The sequence below is a fragment of the Sarcophilus harrisii genome, chromosome 4 (assembly GCF_902635505.1).
Source record: "Sarcophilus harrisii chromosome 4, mSarHar1.11, whole genome shotgun sequence".
NCBI classification, from domain to species: domain Eukaryota; kingdom Metazoa; phylum Chordata; class Mammalia; order Dasyuromorphia; family Dasyuridae; genus Sarcophilus; species Sarcophilus harrisii.
Window position 1 is genome coordinate 334,497,416 of NC_045429.1, and position 19,360 is coordinate 334,516,775.

General features: G+C 34.7%; 1 protein-coding gene across 4 annotated transcripts in view; it reads left to right on the forward strand.

Annotated features, from left to right (window-relative positions):
• The window catches only part of CDK12 (cyclin dependent kinase 12), a 65,172-nt gene that overhangs the window by 23,189 nt on the left and 22,623 nt on the right, over positions 1-19,360 (forward strand). For all 4 annotated transcript variants that reach the window (XR_004233857.1, XR_004233858.1, XM_003768269.4 and 1 more), the window contains exons 6-13: positions 625-814; positions 7,891-7,947; positions 8,364-8,465; positions 12,271-12,348; positions 13,589-13,705; positions 14,296-14,427; positions 16,309-16,520; positions 17,343-17,795. Coding sequence is in view for 2 of the 4 variants with exons in the window: in XM_003768269.4 (XP_003768317.1) it covers positions 625-814; positions 7,891-7,947; positions 8,364-8,465; positions 12,271-12,348; positions 13,589-13,705; positions 14,296-14,427; positions 16,309-16,520; positions 17,343-17,795 (1,341 nt within the window). In the remaining 2 variants the exon portion in view is untranslated. The remainder of the gene's footprint in view (positions 1-624; positions 815-7,890; positions 7,948-8,363; positions 8,466-12,270; positions 12,349-13,588; positions 13,706-14,295; positions 14,428-16,308; positions 16,521-17,342; positions 17,796-19,360) is intronic.

Genomic DNA, 19,360 nt, shown 5'->3' on the forward strand with positions numbered 1-19,360 from the left:
GTACCTACTAGTGCCACTCAGAAAATCTGAGACTAAATTGATATCTGATCTGACCCACAATGGCTATTTATATTTTAAATTATGTGTCCTATATGATAGGATGCCTACATCCTTCTCTGCTAGATTTTAAGGTGACAGAATTTCTCACTTTTTATGGGTGCTATCTGTAATATTTCCCTTTCAGATTCATACATATCTGTAAAACTGTAGGATTATAGTAGATGATCCAGATCTCTTTTAGCTAAAAAATTACGTCTATTAAGAACATACATAGGCTGTATGAATATTGTGGAAATCTTTTGTCTACCTTCTGATATTAAAAGTTGAACAATCTCCTGCCTGAGAGCATTTGTTTTATTGAAGTGTGATTGTGGAAAAAGCACTGGGCTCTTAGAAAAAATAAATCAGAAAATTTGAGCTTTTAATTCTAGCTTTGTCACTTACGAGCTATTTGACCTTTTCCAATTTACCCAACCTTGCTGGACCTCAGTTTCTTTATCTATAAAATAAAGGGGTTGGACTAGATGAAGTTTCTAGCAGCTCTGTGATTCTGTTTTAACAAGAGATGGGAGATTTTGGATAGTTTTTCCCTTCCTGTTTTTAAATGTCATATTTCTTCCTTAGGTGCCTTTTACCTTGTATTTGAATACATGGACCATGACTTAATGGGGCTGTTAGAGTCTGGATTAGTACATTTTTCTGAGGACCACATCAAGTCTTTCATGAAACAGCTAATGGAAGGATTAGATTATTGCCACAAAAAGAACTTCCTACATCGGGATATTAAATGTTCCAACATTTTGCTGAACAACAGGTAAAAAAAGTAATTTCATTAAAATAAACTTTTTCTTCCTCTCTTCTTTGCTCCACTTTAGTTTCAAACTAAGTATTATGTGTATTATATGGCATTAATTTTATGCAATGCTCATCTCTGATATTCATTGGAGAAGTGATAGTAATAAAGGAAAAAGCACAACCTTGGAGTCAGGAAACTGACCTTAATCATAAACAGTCCTGAAAGCAATTTCCTGCTTCCTGGTATATGTGGTTTGCTGGTTTTGTAAATAGTATTTTATTTTTCCGAATTGTATGTAAAATTAGTTTTCAACATTCATTTTTATAAGAATTTGAGTTTCAAATTTTTCTCCTTTCCCCTCTTCAGTCAGCAAATAATCCATTATAAGATGTAAATGTACAATCATATCAAACATGAAAAAAAAAAACCCAAAATAACAAAAAAGTGAAAATAGCATATTTCAATCTGCGTTCAGATGCCATAGTTCTGTCTTTGGATGGATAGCATTTTCCATTATGAGTCTTTTGGAATTGTCTTAAATCAGTGTTTAGCTGAGATCATCTAAATGTCATAGTTTGTCATCACACTGTGTTGTTACTATATGCAGGGTTCTCCTGGTTCTGCTCACTTCGCCTAGCATCAGTTCATGTAAATTTTTTTAGGTTTTTCTGAAATACATCTGCTCATCATTTCTTATAGCACAGTGTAATGTTCCATTACATTCATTTACCACAGTTCATTCAGCCATTCCCCAGTTGATAGGCATTCTATCAATTTTCAATTCTTTGCCACCATAAAAGGAGTTGCTATAAGTATTTTTTATACATGTATATTATTTTCCCTTTATGATCTCTTTGGGACACAAACCTCATAGTGGTATTTCCAGATTAAAGAGTATGTATGTTTGATTGCCCTTTAGGCATAGTTCCAAATTGTTCTACAAAATAGTTGGATCAGTTCACAGTTCCACCATTACTGTCCCAACTTTTTCAAATTTTCTCCATCATTTGTCATTTTCCTTTTCTTTCATATTAGTCAATAAGAGTGAGGTGGGTATCTGGTTTATATTGTTGAAGGAAATCTAGTTCAAGTGTGGTATGGACCAGATAGTTTGTGATCTCTTCCAGTTTTTTAAATTCTTTGATTGAATATTGAATTGCCCAGAACCTTGCCTTTTAGAAATCACTGCAATAATGACAAAATAGTAATATAATAGCCCAGATAGTCTCAGTAAATTCATTCTTCTTCTTCATATCATAGGGGTTCACTCTTGGTTTTGAATCCCTAAGCAATTTCTCCATTGCTCATAGTAAATAAATCTTTCCATTGACATTTCCTTAAAACACTTGGCATACTTTTCCTAATCATGTGCTTTCAAAGAATTAGGACTGAGGTATATGTAGTTATTTTCTGGATTTTATACATACAGTGTGGTAGAAATCTGGTTGTTAGACTGCTGTTAGCTTCCCACAGTGCTCTTTGATTTTGTTTGGCTTCTCATAGATAAGCCTACAGTATTGATTTCAGATTTCAGATAGTTCAGTGGCCCCAAATCTGCCATCCAGAGATCAAAATATCTAGATCTTGACATAAAAACTATTCAGACAGTAAAAAGTAATTTTATTCTATGATCATTCTATTCATATTCAAGTTCTATTAATTTCATTCTAATTAATTAAAGGATTGCTCCAGTGCTCCATTTTGTAACATAATCTTGAGGATTTGCTTCTCCACCCATATCCTTGAGATTAAAGGGAAACGAGTCTACTAGCATTTTTAGAGGAGCACATATATGACTTTTCATTGTTTCTTTAAAACGTTTACCAATGTGATATTACCAATGTAATGGCTCACATATGAGGAAAAATTGATCTTAATAATAACTAAAATTTATATCGCAAATTAGGGTACTGCAAAGCACTTTACAGATATCTCATTTTATTCTCACAACAAACAAAGGAGAAAAATGCTGTTGTTATCCCCATTTTTACACATAAGGAAACTGAAACAGACAGAAGTTAAATTACTTGTGCAAGATCATATAGCTAATGAGTATCTTAGGCCTAATTTGAACTCAGATCTTCCTAATTGAAGGATCTGTGTTGTATCTACTGCACTACCAGCTATCCATCGTAAGAACAGTGCCAGTGCTATGCAGGGTATTCTAGGTTCCTGTAATTTCTACCTTGGATTTTTATCTTTTGGTACTAGTTTTATTGTTATTGTTAGAGGCCTTAAGCATGTAAACCTGTTTTTGGTCTTCTGGGACTTAAAAATCCTGTCCAAAGACACAATAAATTAAGTGAATAAATGAATGAAAAGCCTTTATTAAGTGCTTACTATGTATAAAAAAGTGTTGAGACATGAGAATTAAAAGAGGGAGGGAATCTCCTAGTCTCAAACTGAGCTCAAACACATTTATAGCTACACTTGTTTTTTTGTTTTTTTTTTTTACAGGATATTATTAATTTTAAATTTAAGAAAACAGAGTGGCATAGTGGAAGGAATGCTGAATTTAGAATCTTAAAGATCTGCATCCAAATTACTATTTACTACCTATGTCACCATCAACAAATTACTTACTCTCTCTGAGCTTGTCTTTATAAATAAATGCAAGGTTTTTAACCTGGGATCTGTAAACTTTTTTTTTTTTTTTTTAAAGGTATTTCAGGTGGCAAAATGGTTAGCATACTGGGTCTGGAATCGGGAAGACCTGATTTCAAATCTGGCCTCATATTTATTATGTTTTTATTTTCATTTATTTTTATATTTTTTATATATATATTTATTTTTTATATTTATATATAAAATTATAAAAATATAATTTATATATATATTTATTATATATTATAAATATGATATTTATTAGCTGTATGATTCCAAGCAAGTCAATTACCCTCTGTTTGCCTCAGTTTCCTCATCTATAAAGTGAGTACATACCTATTTCCCAGGGTTTTTGTGAAGATCAAATCAGATAATCATTATAAAGTACTTAGCACAGTGCCCCGCACATACTACATAAATGTTAGCTCTCATCATTATCAGAATTACGTTGATAACTATATTTCTATGTAATTGGTTTCCTTTAAAATTTCTTTTTTTTTTTTAGAGGCAATTGGGGTTAAGTGACTTGTCCAGGGTCACACAGCCAGGAAGTATTAAATATCTGCAGCAAATTTGAACTCAGGTCCTTCTGACTTCAGAGATAGTGCTCTATCCACTGCGCCACCTAGCTGCCCCAAAATTTCATATATTTTATGTATTCAAAAACATTCTGAGGAATCCATAAGCTTCTCTAAACTGCCAAAGGAGAAGCAAAAAAAGTCAGGAACTTCTGCACTCAATAATTCTTCTAGACCTTTTCAGCCTTAAATATCCCTTGTTCCTAAAAAAAAATATGATTTTCTTTGGGATCATCATATCTGAAATGAATGAAAACATTTATTAATGACATTCTATGTGATTTAAAAAAAACACAAAAACAAAAAGCAGCTAGTCTCTGCTCTCAAAGTGTTCACATTCTAATTGGAGCTAATACATCTGGAAAGGATCAGGGCAGAACAGGTGAGAATGTCTAATGATCCTTAGGATGCAGGGCAGAGGACGTGACCAGACCCAGATTCCTTAGGGCATACCAGTGAGGCAGGTGACAGCACTCATCAATTCCAAGGGCATGGCAACAGGACAGATACTAAGGTTTGAAGGTTTGTCACCTTTCCAGAAGGAATGTAATTGATACAGATTTGCTTGTGGATTCCCTGTGAACAACTGTGTCTGATCAGGAAATATTTAAGTTGACTTCCTGTCTCTTCCCAATTTATATTATGATTAATGGAATTCTGGAATATTCTTATATGTTTCTATGGTCTTTCTTTTGTCACAGTTTTTTCACAAGTTTCCTGTGACAGCCTCATTTCCCTGTCATTTTACTTGTAAGATCTGACCTGTCAATGTGGTTTAAAGGCTGGTCATTGAAGAAGGCATTAACCTTCAAAAATGAGTTGTTGATTCTTCCCTAAGAGATGATAAAGATTAAAAATATAAGTGATACAAATACATATAAAATTTGATACAAATACATTTATAATTGACCCATGATGTTAAATGTTTTGGAACTGACATCCAATAGGATAATCATGTTCACCTATAGAAGTTCCCTGATAGTACTATCATTTAGAATTCTTACGTTTTTATTACATTGAGGATCTGTGCAGTCCCCTGTTTCTAGATCTTTTTTTTTTTTAATCTTTTTTATTTTAATTGGACAAAAGAATTTCATGGGAATATAGACTGGACTTTTTATTTCATTGGCATTAAAAAGCTCCCAGAGGGTAACTTCTACCAAAACAGATTGGTTTCTTTTCTGCAATTTGTTTTAAGTCTCAAAGACTTTCTTGGCACTGAGAGATTAAATAATTTGCTTAGGGTCACACAGCCAGTACATATCAGAGGCAACATTTGAACCCAAGCCTTCTTAACTTTGTGACCTATTCTCTTGTCAACTACACCACATTAACTTTCAGTAGGTCATAGTAAATGTCTGTTAGAAACATAGTCTAAAACTAGGCTTCTTCAACTTATACTGCACACAACCCATTTTATTTTCTCTTGAGAAATTTTTACATGACCCTGGGTATATAAGCATATTAAATAGGTTCATAAATCAAATGCTTACTGATAATAAATCATAATTTCACAACCTCCACATTCAGTTAGGAAACCTTGCATGGGGTCTTAAACCATAATTTAAGAAACTGGGATCTAGAAGGCTCTAATCAATAAGCAAGTAGGGGGTCATAAAATCATAGATCTAGAGCTGAAAGGAACCTAGAGTGCAAAAGAAATTAGATATCATTTCTGCTCTCAAGGAACATAATGATTAATTGGAAAGATAAAGCTAACACAAATGAAACTATTAGAGAAAACTTAATTGTTTTTGTTTGTTTGTTTGTTTGTTTTATTTAATAGCCTTTTGTTTACAGGTTATATGTATGGATAACTTTACAGCATTAACAATTGCCAAACCTCTTGTTCCAATTTTTCACCTCTTACCCCTCACCACCTCCCCCAGATGGCAGGATGACCAGTAGATGTTAAATATATTAAAATATAAATTAGATACACAATAAGTATACATGACCAAACCGTTATTTTGCTGTATAAAAAAGAATCAGACTCTGAAATAGTGTACAATTAGCTTGTGAAGGAAATCAAAAATGCAGATGGGCATAAATATAGGGATTGGGAATTCAATGTAATGGTGTTTAGACATCACCCAGAGTTCTTTCTCTGTGTGTAGCTGGTTCTTTTTTTTTTTTTTAATTTAATAGCCTTTTTTTTTTTTAAGAACATATATTTTTTTTAATTTATTAGCCTTTTATTTACAGGTTATATGCATGGATAACTTTACAGCTTTAACAATTGCCAAACCTCTTGTTCCAATTTTTCACCTCTTATCCCCCACCTCCTCCCCTAGATGGCAGGATGACTAGTAGATGTTAAATACATTAAAATATAAATTAGATACACAATAAGTATACATGACCAACACATTATTTTGCTGTATAAAAAGAATCAGACTCTGAAATATTGTACAATTAGCTTGTGAAGGAAATCAAAAATGCAGGTGGGCATAAATATAGGGATTGGGAATTCAATGTAATGGGTTTTAGTTATCTCCCAAAGTTCTTTCTCTGGGCATAGTTGGTTCAGTTCATTACTGCTCCATTGGAAATGATTTGGTTGATCTCGTTGCTGAGGATGGCCAGGTCCATCAGAACTGGTCATCATATAGTATTGTTGTTGAAGTATATAATGATCTCCTGGTCCTGCTCATTTCACTCAGCATCAGTTCGTGTAAGTCTCTCCAGGCCTTTCTGAAATCATCATGTTGGTCATTTCTTACAGAACAATAGTATTCATATACCACAATTTATTCAGCCATTCTCCAACGGATGGGCATCCACTCAATTTCCAGTTTCTAGCCACTACAAAAAGGGCTGCCACAAACATTCGTGCACGTACAGGTCCCTTTCCCTTCTTGTATGATCTCTTTGGGATATAAGCCCAGTAGTAACACTGCTGGATCAAAGGGTATGCACAGTTTGATAACTTTTTGAGCATAGTTCCAAACTACTCTCCAAAATGGTTGGATTCGTTCACAACTCCACCAACAATACATCAATGTCCCAGTTGAGAAAACTTAATTGTTATATGGTATAAAAATAACTGCCCCAAGTTATATATCCCAGGACGGATGAATGATAAAAAGAAAGGTCTTACATACATAGCATAGTATTGATAAAAAATTGTTTTTCTTTTTATTTTTGCTTTTTGTGATAACAGTGGACTATAATCCTTTATATATTGTTCATATAATATAATCCTTAATATAATGCCCATTCACTGGTGAATGAATGTCTGGGGAAGGTGTGATATGTGATTATAATGGAATAATGCTGTTCTGTGACAACCAGAAAAGTATTGGAAAACTTATAAGACTAATGCAATGTGCTTTAAGCAGAGCTAAGAAAATAATATACAAAACAATTATAATATTGTAATTGGAAAGAACAACCACAAAAACATTGAAACTTAATATTGTGAAGTTATGTGACCAAGAATAGCCTCTAAGAAGAGATAAGAGAAGACATTCTCCACAGAAATAAGAGACTATGAATGTGAAACAGTGTATTGTCAATCTTTTTTGTATTGGTTAGTTTTGCTGAATATTAACCTTTTATTATAAGAAGAGATATGGAGAAATGTAAATGATATAATAACAAGATATCAATAAAAATTTTTTAAAATAATAACTGCAAAAGAAGTCACATATTAGTGTTGACTTGGAGTAGTCAAAACTGCTTTAGTCTGAAAAGATGGTACCAGGAAGCAGAGAATTGTGGGGACAGGTGACATTCATCATTGTTCTTCCCTTCTTTATTCCCTCAGGACCAGGATTAAGGGGATATTTTCCACAACTGATGTTACTCCTGAAGTATTAGACTTTCAGAATTGATATTATTTTCAGATAGGCATGAGGGCCATAACTGTCACTTACTGAAAATGAAAATAATTATTTGTTTATTTTCCAGTGGACAGATCAAGCTGGCAGATTTTGGACTTGCTCGACTCTATAGTTCTGAAGAGAGGTGAGGTGCCAATCAAGTGAAATTATACTGAACTTTGAATTAGTCCTTATCTTGTGATGCTTTATCTATAAGCATCAAGAACTGTCAGAGTTCTATTAATCATATGTGTTACCATTGTTAGGCATATTTAAATACTATAAGATGACATAAGTTGATCAAAACTTTTCTTTGTTTAAACAACTTAACCAGAGATTGAGTTGGAATGGGAATCTTTACTTTCCTGGCTATCTTTTATTTTCTTTCCTATTCATGTTATTTTGGTTTCAATCCATTGTTAATGTTTTAAAAGTGTTACTGTAATAATCCCAAATGCAGTAGAATAACAAGCAATTATTACTATTTTCATTTATTTGTTTAAGTGATTTAAATTATTGCTGGTATAAAAATGTATATCATGGTTACTTTTTATGTTTCAGTCGTCCTTACACAAATAAAGTTATTACATTATGGTATCGACCACCAGAACTGCTGCTAGGAGAGGAGCGCTACACACCAGCCATTGATGTTTGGAGTTGTGGGTAAGTACTAATTCTGAACTTAAAGGAATTAAATAATCTTTAATTATTTTCTCTTATCACTCCAAATTTACGGTATCCATCTTGTTCTAATCATAGCTCAGTTACTGTTTGTGTAGATCTTATTCCTTGTTTGTTAGCTTTCTTCATCTCTGGCTTTCAGGATAAAAAGAAATGAATATAAAATTATTGGCAAAATCTCAGAAAATTCTGGTGATTGTTGAGTGATTTTTCTAAGACTTAAACACAGACAGGCCGTTTTATTCCTGTCCCGTTTTTTTAAGACTTAGTAAATAAATAATGTAGGATTTCAGTACATATTCTCTTATGGCCCACTATATTACTCCTGCTCCCATACATAATTTCCAGTGTAGTGTAACATCTTGCCCTCTTTCACCTCAATGAAAATACCACTATCTTAAAAAGATGCATTGTAGGATTTGTTCTCAGATTCAGGAGTGATGAAAGAACACAGCAACTGTTGGAGCCCACCAAAATCAAATGTAGCTTTAGTTAAATTTTAGTGATTCAAGCTGGGTGTGTTTATGTTCTGGACTATTTGCTTTAATAGTATTAGCATTTAAATTGTCACAACTAGGCTCTAAAGTTAACGCCCCATTAAGATGCACAGAGGAAGTTCATAGCTCTTTTGCTACTGTTATTTCAGTCTGTTCAACCTGCATCTTCAGTACTTTGGCAGGGTGTTCATTACATAATGAAGATGTCTCTCTTACTAAAGGACTGGAAACTACATTTTAAAAGAATATAACATAAATACCTAGACAGCTAAGTAAACTAGGATCTTTGAATCAATTAATTTAAATTTTACTTGACTTTCATCAGTTACAATATGTTTTTCCATACGAAAAAGCTTCTTGTTGATCCATAGTACCCATAGATGAAGAGGATATCATTGGAGGACTTCTCTTCAGAGATTTGTGAACTATCTCTGATAGTTGCTCAGTTTGCAATTCACAGGAAAACTTAGAATGGCTGGCACAACAAAATCCACCTGGAGTCTGAAAATCCAGATATGTTCTGTCTCTTATGTCACCCCCATTACAACACTAAAATTTAGAACTTAGTTGACCATTTGATAGTCAATGCAGGATTTAGAATTAAATCAACCTTTGGAGTCTTTTAGCAAGATTGGCTTTTTGTGGCTATTGGGTGTTAAGAATTTGTTCATCATTTGAAATCAGCAGGCACACTTCAGAAATCCACTAAGTTCTGTGTTAAATAGGGAAAATACTTTTTGTTTAAGCCATCAAAATTTTTCTTGAATTCAGTGGAACCAAAGAAGTACAGAATTTAAAGATAAAATCTTTTTAGGTTTTCGTTTTACCTCAAGACTTTAATGTAATTTTGCCAAAGCATAGATTAGAACAGAAACTTTTCCTCAATACAGGAAAGTGTATTTATAGGCACGCTTCATTTGAAAACTCTTTCTATTTAAAACAATATCAGCTAATGAAAAGAAAACAGTACCAAGATAGTTGCAGTATAATATACTTATATACAGATCCATTGAATGAAAAGAACTCTATCAGCTTTTTATTTTTTTAATTTATTTTTTAATGAAAGCTTTTTATTTTCAAAATATATACATGGATAGTTTTCAACATTCACCCTTACAAAACCTTGTTTCTATTTTTTTCCTTCCACCTTTTCTCCTAGACAGCAAATATTCCAATATATGTTAAACATGCAATTCTTCTATACATATATCCACAAATATCATGCTGCACAAGAAAAATCAGATCAAAAAAGGAAAAAGTGAGAAAGAAAACAACAAAAAGAATGAAAATATCATGTTGTATCAACCTTTTATTTTAAAATGTTTTATTGGAGCTTTTTGAGGCTCTACAGTTATTCCCAACATCCCCCACTCACCAATAGAAACATCTTTTATAGCGAAGAAAAACAGTTAATACAAACCAAATAATACAGTGATAACTTATGAAAATATTTCATCAGTAATCTATTCTGTCATCATTTAACAATATGATTTTTAGTGTCTGGTCATTTTCTTTTTTGACACTAAAGTGTATAGGGGAGATTGTTTTCTTTATGATCATTTTTTCTTGGGTTGTTTTAAATTGTCTTTCTTCCTGGTTCCTTACTTCTGACCCTAGCCATTTTTATCCAGAGAAGTCTACTTCCTCACTATCCATTTGAGCTTGAACACCTTGTAATTTGGCTTCTGTCCCTGCTACTTTATTTAAGCTGCTTAACAATTCATCAGTGATTGACTCCCTAACCCACAAATTCAGAGCCCTTTTCTTAACTTCTCTGTAACATTTGAACCATTGACTAGACTCTACTTGATGCTGTTGTCTTTTTTGACTTCTCTTATACATGCTCTTTTTGATTTCCAATCCATTTTGGCCATTGGTTCTTTCTCTAGATCTTCTTCATCCCCAAATGTAGTTGTGCTCCAAGACTATACTTAACCCTATTTTCTCCATATACTCTTCATTGATTTCATTAACTTCCTCAATTGAAATGATCATTTCTATGTAGGCTACTCCCAAATCTGTATACTCAAATCTTTTAACTTCTTTTCTGAGTGCTAGCCTCTTATTTCTAGCTACATACTGTATATCATGTGAATGTTCCACTAGCATTTCCATCTTAATGATTCATCTCAACATCTTAAACTGATTCATTTGCTACCACTCCTCTGCTACCATTCTTACTCCTTTGAATTGTTCACAAACTGCTCTTCACTCCAACTTCCCTGTTTCCATGTGGCACAGTGGATAGAGCACCAGCCCTGAAGTCAGGAGGAGCTGAGTTCAAATCTGGTCTCAGACACTTAACACTTTCTAGCTGTGTGACCCTGGACAAGTCACTTAACCCCAATTGCCTCAGCCAAAAAAAAAAAAAAATCTTAATATTATCTTTACTCTGGCCCCTTTTTACTTCTTTTGCAGTCAACACTTCCATTTCCATTTCTCCTGTTAGTATTCTTATTTAAGCAGTGATTTTTTTTTTTTTAAGTACCTACTATGTGCCAGGAACTGGGGATGTAAATATAAAAGATGGAATAGTCCCTATTCTCAAGTTTTATATTACATCTTCATTATGTGAACTACTAATTTTCTAATTGGTTTCCTTGTCACTATTCATCACCTTTCTAATTCAACCTGTACCTTTCAACTGGGTTAATCTTTTTTAGTCAATCATAAAATTTTTAGTGGGGGCCTACTGAATAAAGTTCAAAACTCAGCCTAATAATTCTTACTCACTTTTAGCACATTATGTTTTGATATTTTTTATCCCTTATACTAAATTGTAGAATTGTACTGCTGGAGAGTAGGAGTCATATCTTATTCATTTACCTAAAAATATCCCATATTTAGCAAAGTGCCTTGCCACATAATAGGTATTTAAGTGTTTGAATAAAAAAATGCTGATTCATTTAAGCTGTGCAGAGCATTAGGAGGCATAGTGCTAAACTGAATTTGATGCTTTGGTTAATCTGTATATAGTTTTTTTTTTCCCTGAGGCAATTGGGGTTAAGTGACTTGCTTAGGGTCACACAGCTAGGAAGTGTTATGTGTCTTGAGGTCACATTTGAATTCAGATCCTCCTGACTTCAGGGTTGGTGCTCTATCTACTGCTCCACCTAGCTGACCCTAATCTGTATGTAGTTTTGATCGGGATCCTAGCTGCCAGAAATTTGTTGGTCCTTTAGGAAACCCCTTTAGGCTGTCCCTTGGTACAATGAAGCAGAGTTTATTGAGACACTGTTAAATTGGTTTCAGCATTTACTCTCCTGACCTCTTACTTTTAATCTTCCTAGTTGCATCCTTGGGGAACTGTTTACAAAGAAGCCTATTTTTCAAGCTAATCTGGAATTGGCTCAGCTTGAACTAATCAGGTAAAACAGTGGTGGGAGGGAAAGAAGGGAGGCGTATGTGTATGTGTACAAATGCATTCCTTGGTGTGAGAGTTAATCTGTTCTTCTAGATCACGTTGTTAAATTACTAGTTGTTTTAACCACATTGTTAATGATTACATCTTGCTGTATGTCAGAGTTTTTAGGACATTCTCCACAAAGTGTTTCTGATCTCCCTAATTAATTTTGTAAAGTACACTGTTGTAGTAGTATTAGGAAATATGTCTTACTAAGCTTTGTGATTTAGGCGATCTTCTGTTGTACACAGATGATGCCTTGAGCATAGTAGTAGTAATCATGTGCTGGCTTTGGGGATAGACATGAGATTCTTGAAGGGCTAAATTCAAGATCAAGATAACATTGCTACAATGAAGGAGCTAAGTTTTGATCTCCAACTAAAAGCTGATTATCATGCTTTATCCATTATAGATGTAAAAAGATAGTTCAACTCTGCTTATTTGTGACAGTCAAAATTCTGGTTATCCAAAGCAGCTTTTTTCCCCTGCTTCAAGTTGACTTCTTGACATCTACTATATTTTAGCATCTACCTCATCTGATGGACATTGGTTGTAGTTTGTTATCAGTTGTTTTAGTCATGTCTAACTCTTTATGACCTCATTTAGGGTTTACTTAGCAAAGATACTGAGTAGTTTGCCATTTCCTTCTCGGTTCATTTTACAGATAAGGAAACATTGATTGCAGTTTACAAAATGTAAATTAATGTTAATATCTAAGCAAAATAGAAGGAAAACTATAAATCTGCTGAGTGCAAAAGAGGGGAACATTCAAAGGAACATGTTCTCTGTTTCCTATTGTTAATGGGATAATTGAAATCTGCCATGGAAATCAAGACATCCACAAAAAGAATGGACATTGTTATTACTATACTGTGAAAATTAAAGCATATGTTCTTTTATTTCTATTAACCATCAATAAGCTACAAAAGTGAAAAGGCTATTGCCAGTTTCAGGCATGATATTTATGCTGGTATTCTTCTCTCCCCTATCCTCAAATGTTTCAGAGAAAGAGGAGGGAAGAAGGTGTTTTCCAAGGTTTCATTTTCCAAAAGAAGGTGTTCTCAAGATCTCATCTTTCCAATTTACCCTTGAACTTAATCTTATCAAGAAGCCCAGACCCTCAGGAGGTAGTAGTTATGTGTGTGGATTTTTCAGAAAGCATATGGCTGGCTGACTCCTTTGCATGTTTTCTGTTTTGCTTCTAGTCGACTCTGTGGCAGCCCCTGTCCAGCTGTGTGGCCTGATGTTATTAAGCTACCCTACTTCAACACAATGAAACCGAAAAAGCAATATCGTAGGCGACTGCGTGAGGAATTCTCTTTGTGAGTTTGACAGAAGTGGGCAATTTATACTTGATAATGGTAGCATAATCTCAACTACTCTTAATATATAGTATAATATATTACATAATGTAACATAATATCATATTTGTTGTCTTCAATATAGCTATTTACCCCCTCAATGATTTCATGCTATCCACTGTTATAAAGTATTTATCTATCTTTAAGACATACAGCTTTTTTGTAATTTCAAGGGATTCAGTTACTGATGTGTATTTTCACAGATATTCAATGGACATATTACTATACTAGCATTACTATCATTATTCATATTATATTCTGCAACACAAAATTGGTAACTTTTTTGTTGATGAAATTAATGATATTTTGAAGTTTTCCCTAAATTCACCTTAGTTTTTGATACATTTATATATATTTCTGGGTTTTAAAATTCTTTACTCAGTCATGTCTCTGTATGAGTTACCTAAACTATTCTTAACTATTTCCCACAAAGTGTGTTAGTATTACTGTTTTTTCCTCACTATATATCAACTGATCATTCCAAGACCCTTTAGCTCTGAAAACAGTCTGGTCAGTTTAGACTGATTTTTCTTTTTGGTTTCCTTCTACAGTATTCCTTCGGCTGCTCTAGACTTGCTCGACCACATGCTGACACTGGATCCTAACAAGCGCTGCACTGCTGAGCAGGCCTTGCAGAGTGACTTTCTTAGAGATGTTGAGCTCAGCAAAATGGCTCCTCCAGAGTAAGTGCCCCTGCTCCTTTTTTGCTAGATCCTTGATAATGTGGAACTGAGAATCATTTTTGTAAAGTTCTGAACATTTGAATAGTATTCTGAGGGAAATCAAGTAGCTTATAATATCTCTAAAAGAAAGATAACTGAATTCAAAAGTTAGAGAGACATGAGGGTAAATAGCTTTATTTTAGCTCAGTTTGACTTGTTTCCTTTTCCTGTTAGGTCTCTGGCATATTGTATAGCTTCTTTCTCTTCTGAGTGTCCACTTTCATCTTTTTCTTAACAATTCCATTCTTTTCTACCCAACCCAAAAGAAAGTGAGGTCCTCTAGAGTGAAGGGCTTAGAGCCAGGAAGTTCCTGCTTCACCTCTGGAGCTCACAAGTTTGTGACTGCGAACATAGCTTTCTAGGGCTTTGTCTACTAGGTTATAGAAAGAAGACAATCTATATTGGGGTGCTACTGAAGAAATCCTAGATCCTCGATGTAATGATGTAACTCCCCACCTTAATTTATAATGTCTCTCTCCCTTCTCTAGTATCTTCTGAGAACCTCGACATGATTGGCTCTGGAGTCAGAGGACCTGGGTTCAAATCCCATCTCTTAACACTACCTGTGTGACCTTGGGCAAGTCACGTAACCTCCCTAGGCCTCAGTTCCCTGATCTGTAAAATGAATGGGTTAGACTAGATGGTCTCTGATATCTCTTCCAAGTCTAAATATACTTTGAATCGTAGAGAAATCCCAGAAGCTCTTGTACTCCAAGGAATGGTGATGGGTTCTGTTTCTTGACCAGTAGAGCTGATACACAGATAGTAAATGTTTTAGGAGAGAGAAGTGTGTAAGATATTTGTGAAGTCAGTAATTAATATGTTAGGTTCTTTTTACTAAGAGGCTTTCCAAATTCTTTTCTTATTTTAATATTGCTTTAGACACATGAATTATATAGAGATTTGCTCATTTCTTTGTTTTACAAGTTGTTGTTTTTTTTTTTTTTTTTTTTTTTTTTTTTTTTGTATTGTGTCATGAGATTCGACACAGAAGCTGTTTGCAATGCTGTATAAAAAGGTGATTGAAAATACAAAAAAAAAAAAAAGAAATATTGAACCTCATGGATAAAGAAATTAATGGTGTTTTCTTGGGAAGATAGAACATGAGTAAAAACAGAAGGACTTTTTCTTTTCTATTTCTTAATTAATTTTTTTTTTTTTTTTTGCCCTTTCAAACTAACATTAAGGAGTGATTCCAAAACAATACTGGGTTTTTGATATGCTTTGCAAATAGTAAATAGGTTGGTCTTCTCTGATTGTACCAAAATTGAGCAGACATCTTTTTATGGTGGTAAAAGTCCTTAGCCAAGTAAGGAGAGTGGTGTTTTAAAACTATGAATAGAATCCAAGTTAAAATATAAAATTTGGTCGTTAATATTATGAATACCTTCACCCTGGTTTTAGGAAGTTCTCCCTCTCTTTTGTGTTCTCCTAAACTAAGGTTTATCATAAGACCTAGCCATTTTAATGGCGATTTAATAGCAATTTTAATAGGGGGCAATGAATAGTTCAAAAGAGCATTGGATTTAGAGGGAATAACTATGTTTGAATCATGGCTCTGCCATTTAATGTCTTTGCAACTTGAAGGAAATTATTTCATTTCTCTAGATCTCAGTTTATTTATATTTAAAATAAAAGATTTGGAATAGGTGATTTTTTTAAGATCTCTACCTCTAAATCTCTTATTACTAGTTTGTCTATCCAGACTGTTGACTAGATTTTCTTTCATTCATCTTCTTGGTCAATATTTGTATGTTTTCCTTCTTGTTTTATACTTTCTTTCCCCATTGTATTTCACCCCCTATCAAACTCCCATACACATTTCCCCTTGCCTTTTTCCAGCCTTCCCCACTGGCAGGATTGCCATGAACTATGGAGCAAGAAACGTCGACGGCAGAGACAGAGTGGCATTGTGGTGGAGGAACCACCTCTGTCCAAAACCTCTCGAAAAGAAACTACCTCAGGAGCAAATGTGGAGCCTGTGAAGAACAATAGCCCAGCACCACCCCAGCCTGCTCCTGTCAAGGTGGAACCTGGGGCTGGGGATGCAATAGGTCAGTGTAGAGGATTTCGTGTTTGTTACAAGCACCATTCTGGTGAGAGCTACTATTAAAAGATCACACAAAAATCATTGTACTTGACTTTTAAACCTCTTCCATTAAAACATTAGTAAAAATGTGGCATCTTTCTTAGTGAGAGAGGAGAAAATGATACACAGCCTTGTGCATTTAGGCTAGGGAGAACTGAAACATCATCTTTATTAAGTTTAAAGAAACTGAGCTAACTGTATTTTATTGGCTAAATGCTTGATAATTTATTTTTCACAAATCGGACTAGGTAAACCAAATGTGACCTACTACTTAGCACCAACTTTAACATAACACACTGTGAAACATTGATGTCAAGTGAATAGTTCTTTTGAAAATTTATCACGGTTTTTTGGGGGTTTTTTGCTATATGTATCAGAGATATTTTCTGAGTTGAATATATCCAAATATGTATGATGAGCTGTTATAACAAGGTCTTGCTATAATAGCAGCTTTTCCTAGACAACATATATTAATTTCCCACCCTTCCTAACCAATCTTGTCTCTGTCTGGATTCATACAGTTTACAAAGTAAATGCACATTTTTAACTACTCATCTGGGCATAAAATAGTAACTCACAGTAAGTGAATTTTTAAAAATTGATTTAGTGTGTCTAGGTGCTTTCAAGTACATCAGATAACAGTTATCATGAGAAATGAGGATATAGAGTGAGACGTTCAATTCAAAGTATCTGCTGGAATGGAAGAGACTTGATTTTGCCATTTCAGGAGGGTTAACCCCTCTTTTCTGCCTCCTCCTTCTGTGATGGCTCCACTGTCTCTCCACAGGCCTTGGTGACATCACACAGCAGCTGAATCAAAGTGAACTGGCAGTGTTACTGAACCTGCTACAGAGCCAGACTGACCTGAGCATCCCTCAGATGGCACAGCTGCTCAATGTCCATTCCAATCCAGAGATGCAACAGCAGCTAGAGGCCCTGAACCAATCCATCAATGCCCTCACTGAAGCCACTTCCCAGCATCAGGATTCCGAGCGTGTGGCCTTGGAGGAGACTGTGAAGGAGCCCCCCCCTGCCATGGTAGCCCAACCCTCAGCAGAGCAGACAACCCCTGAAGCATCTGGCACACCAGGTGACGTGCAGAATGTGCTGGCAGTCCTCCTGAGTCAGCTGATGAAAACCCAGGAACCAACAGGCAGCCTGGAGGAAAGCAATGGAGAAAAGAGCAGTGGGCCACAGGGGCCTCGAAGAACTCCCACAATACCACAGGAGGAGGCAGCAGGTAAACAGACCAGTCATGAATCTCATTGAGCTCAGGTGCTGTTGCCCTCTTAAAAAAAAAAAAAAAAATCTCTTACCATTTTCTTTTTCACACCAATGGCTTTGGGTTTGTTTTTTCTGTAACTTTATCTGCAGAGGAATCTAGCACCAATGGCATTCTGCTTCCCCATCCACTTTCATCCCAAACTTTCAAAGCCTTTCGAAAAATACTCTGTACATACTTTTTTCAAATTCCCAGGAAGTAGGTAAGTAGGATCCTTAAGGTGTATATAAGCAAAGAAATAGCAACTGTGGCTGATGATTCATCTTGTACCATCATATGTATAGTTGCCAAGCTAGACCTAGCACATGAAAATTCTGACTTCCAAATCTCTGGGCCATTACCATATTTTATTTCTATGCCTGTAATGTATTGAACTTTAAAATTGCTGGATACCACAGTGTGTACATGTAAGAAAAAAAAAAAAAAAAAACCAAGGAAAATCAGAACCATTTTGGAATGTTTCCTAATTAGACAATTCATACCATGTGTTTTCTTTATCAAAAATAGTAGCATATAAACTTCATTGTTTTAAGCTCCTTCCTTTGCGATGGATAATGCAAAGGGCCCCTAGAAGGAAGTAAGCCTTGTTTCAAGATAAAAGAAAAGAAACCTACCACTCTTTCACTCACTCATATAACCTCCGAATGTGATTTTGGGTGATGGAAGAGTGCTTGAATTTGGTTTGTAAAAATTGCATACATATCTGATAATGTTTCAACTCCCCAACAATTGTAGTTATCCATTTAGATCCCAGAATTTGAAGAAGAATAAGGATTCAATTCACTAGTTTTTCTGTTTTAGGCTCCTGATTTCAAATTTCATGTGGTATGATTTGGGATGTGGGTATCTGATCTCCACATGCATATACATATACTACAGAAAAGCACTGACATGAGCCAGTTAGAAATGTTTAGACTTAGAAAGAAAGCTTAGAGTTTAAGTCCATCCCCCTCATTTTATTGTGGAGAAAACGCCCAGAGTGACTTGGCCAGGATCATACAGCTATTTAGTAACAGAGCCTAAGACAAGAATCAGTGATTCAAGTGTTGCTTTAATCAAAAGAAATAAATAAAATTAAGAGGTTTTCACTCCATGGGATAGTAAAGAAAGCTAATATTCTGCCATTCTGATACACACATAGTCTCAATTCTAATTAAAATTGTTAAGAGGAGAAGTATGTTCCATTTTAAATCGAATACAATGAAGGAATCCTACCTGATAATTAAGCCAACAAGCAGTTCGCTAAATATTGAAATTGTGAGATAAAATTAAGTCCTGGCTTAGAGCCATGACTTGATGGATTTGCTTTGAGAGGTGATTGTAAATGTCACCTCTTTAATTACCATACCTGCCACTGGATTATTCAGTTGATGTCTTAACCATGTCTCTCCCTTCTTGTTTCCCTCCTGCTGCCTTTCATTTGAATTATTTTGCTGTTTGTTAGCATTTCCAGCAGAGGGCAAGCTGGGGATGTCAGAAATGGTGTGAAAGGCTGTCAACTTAGCTACAATTTAGCTGCTTTT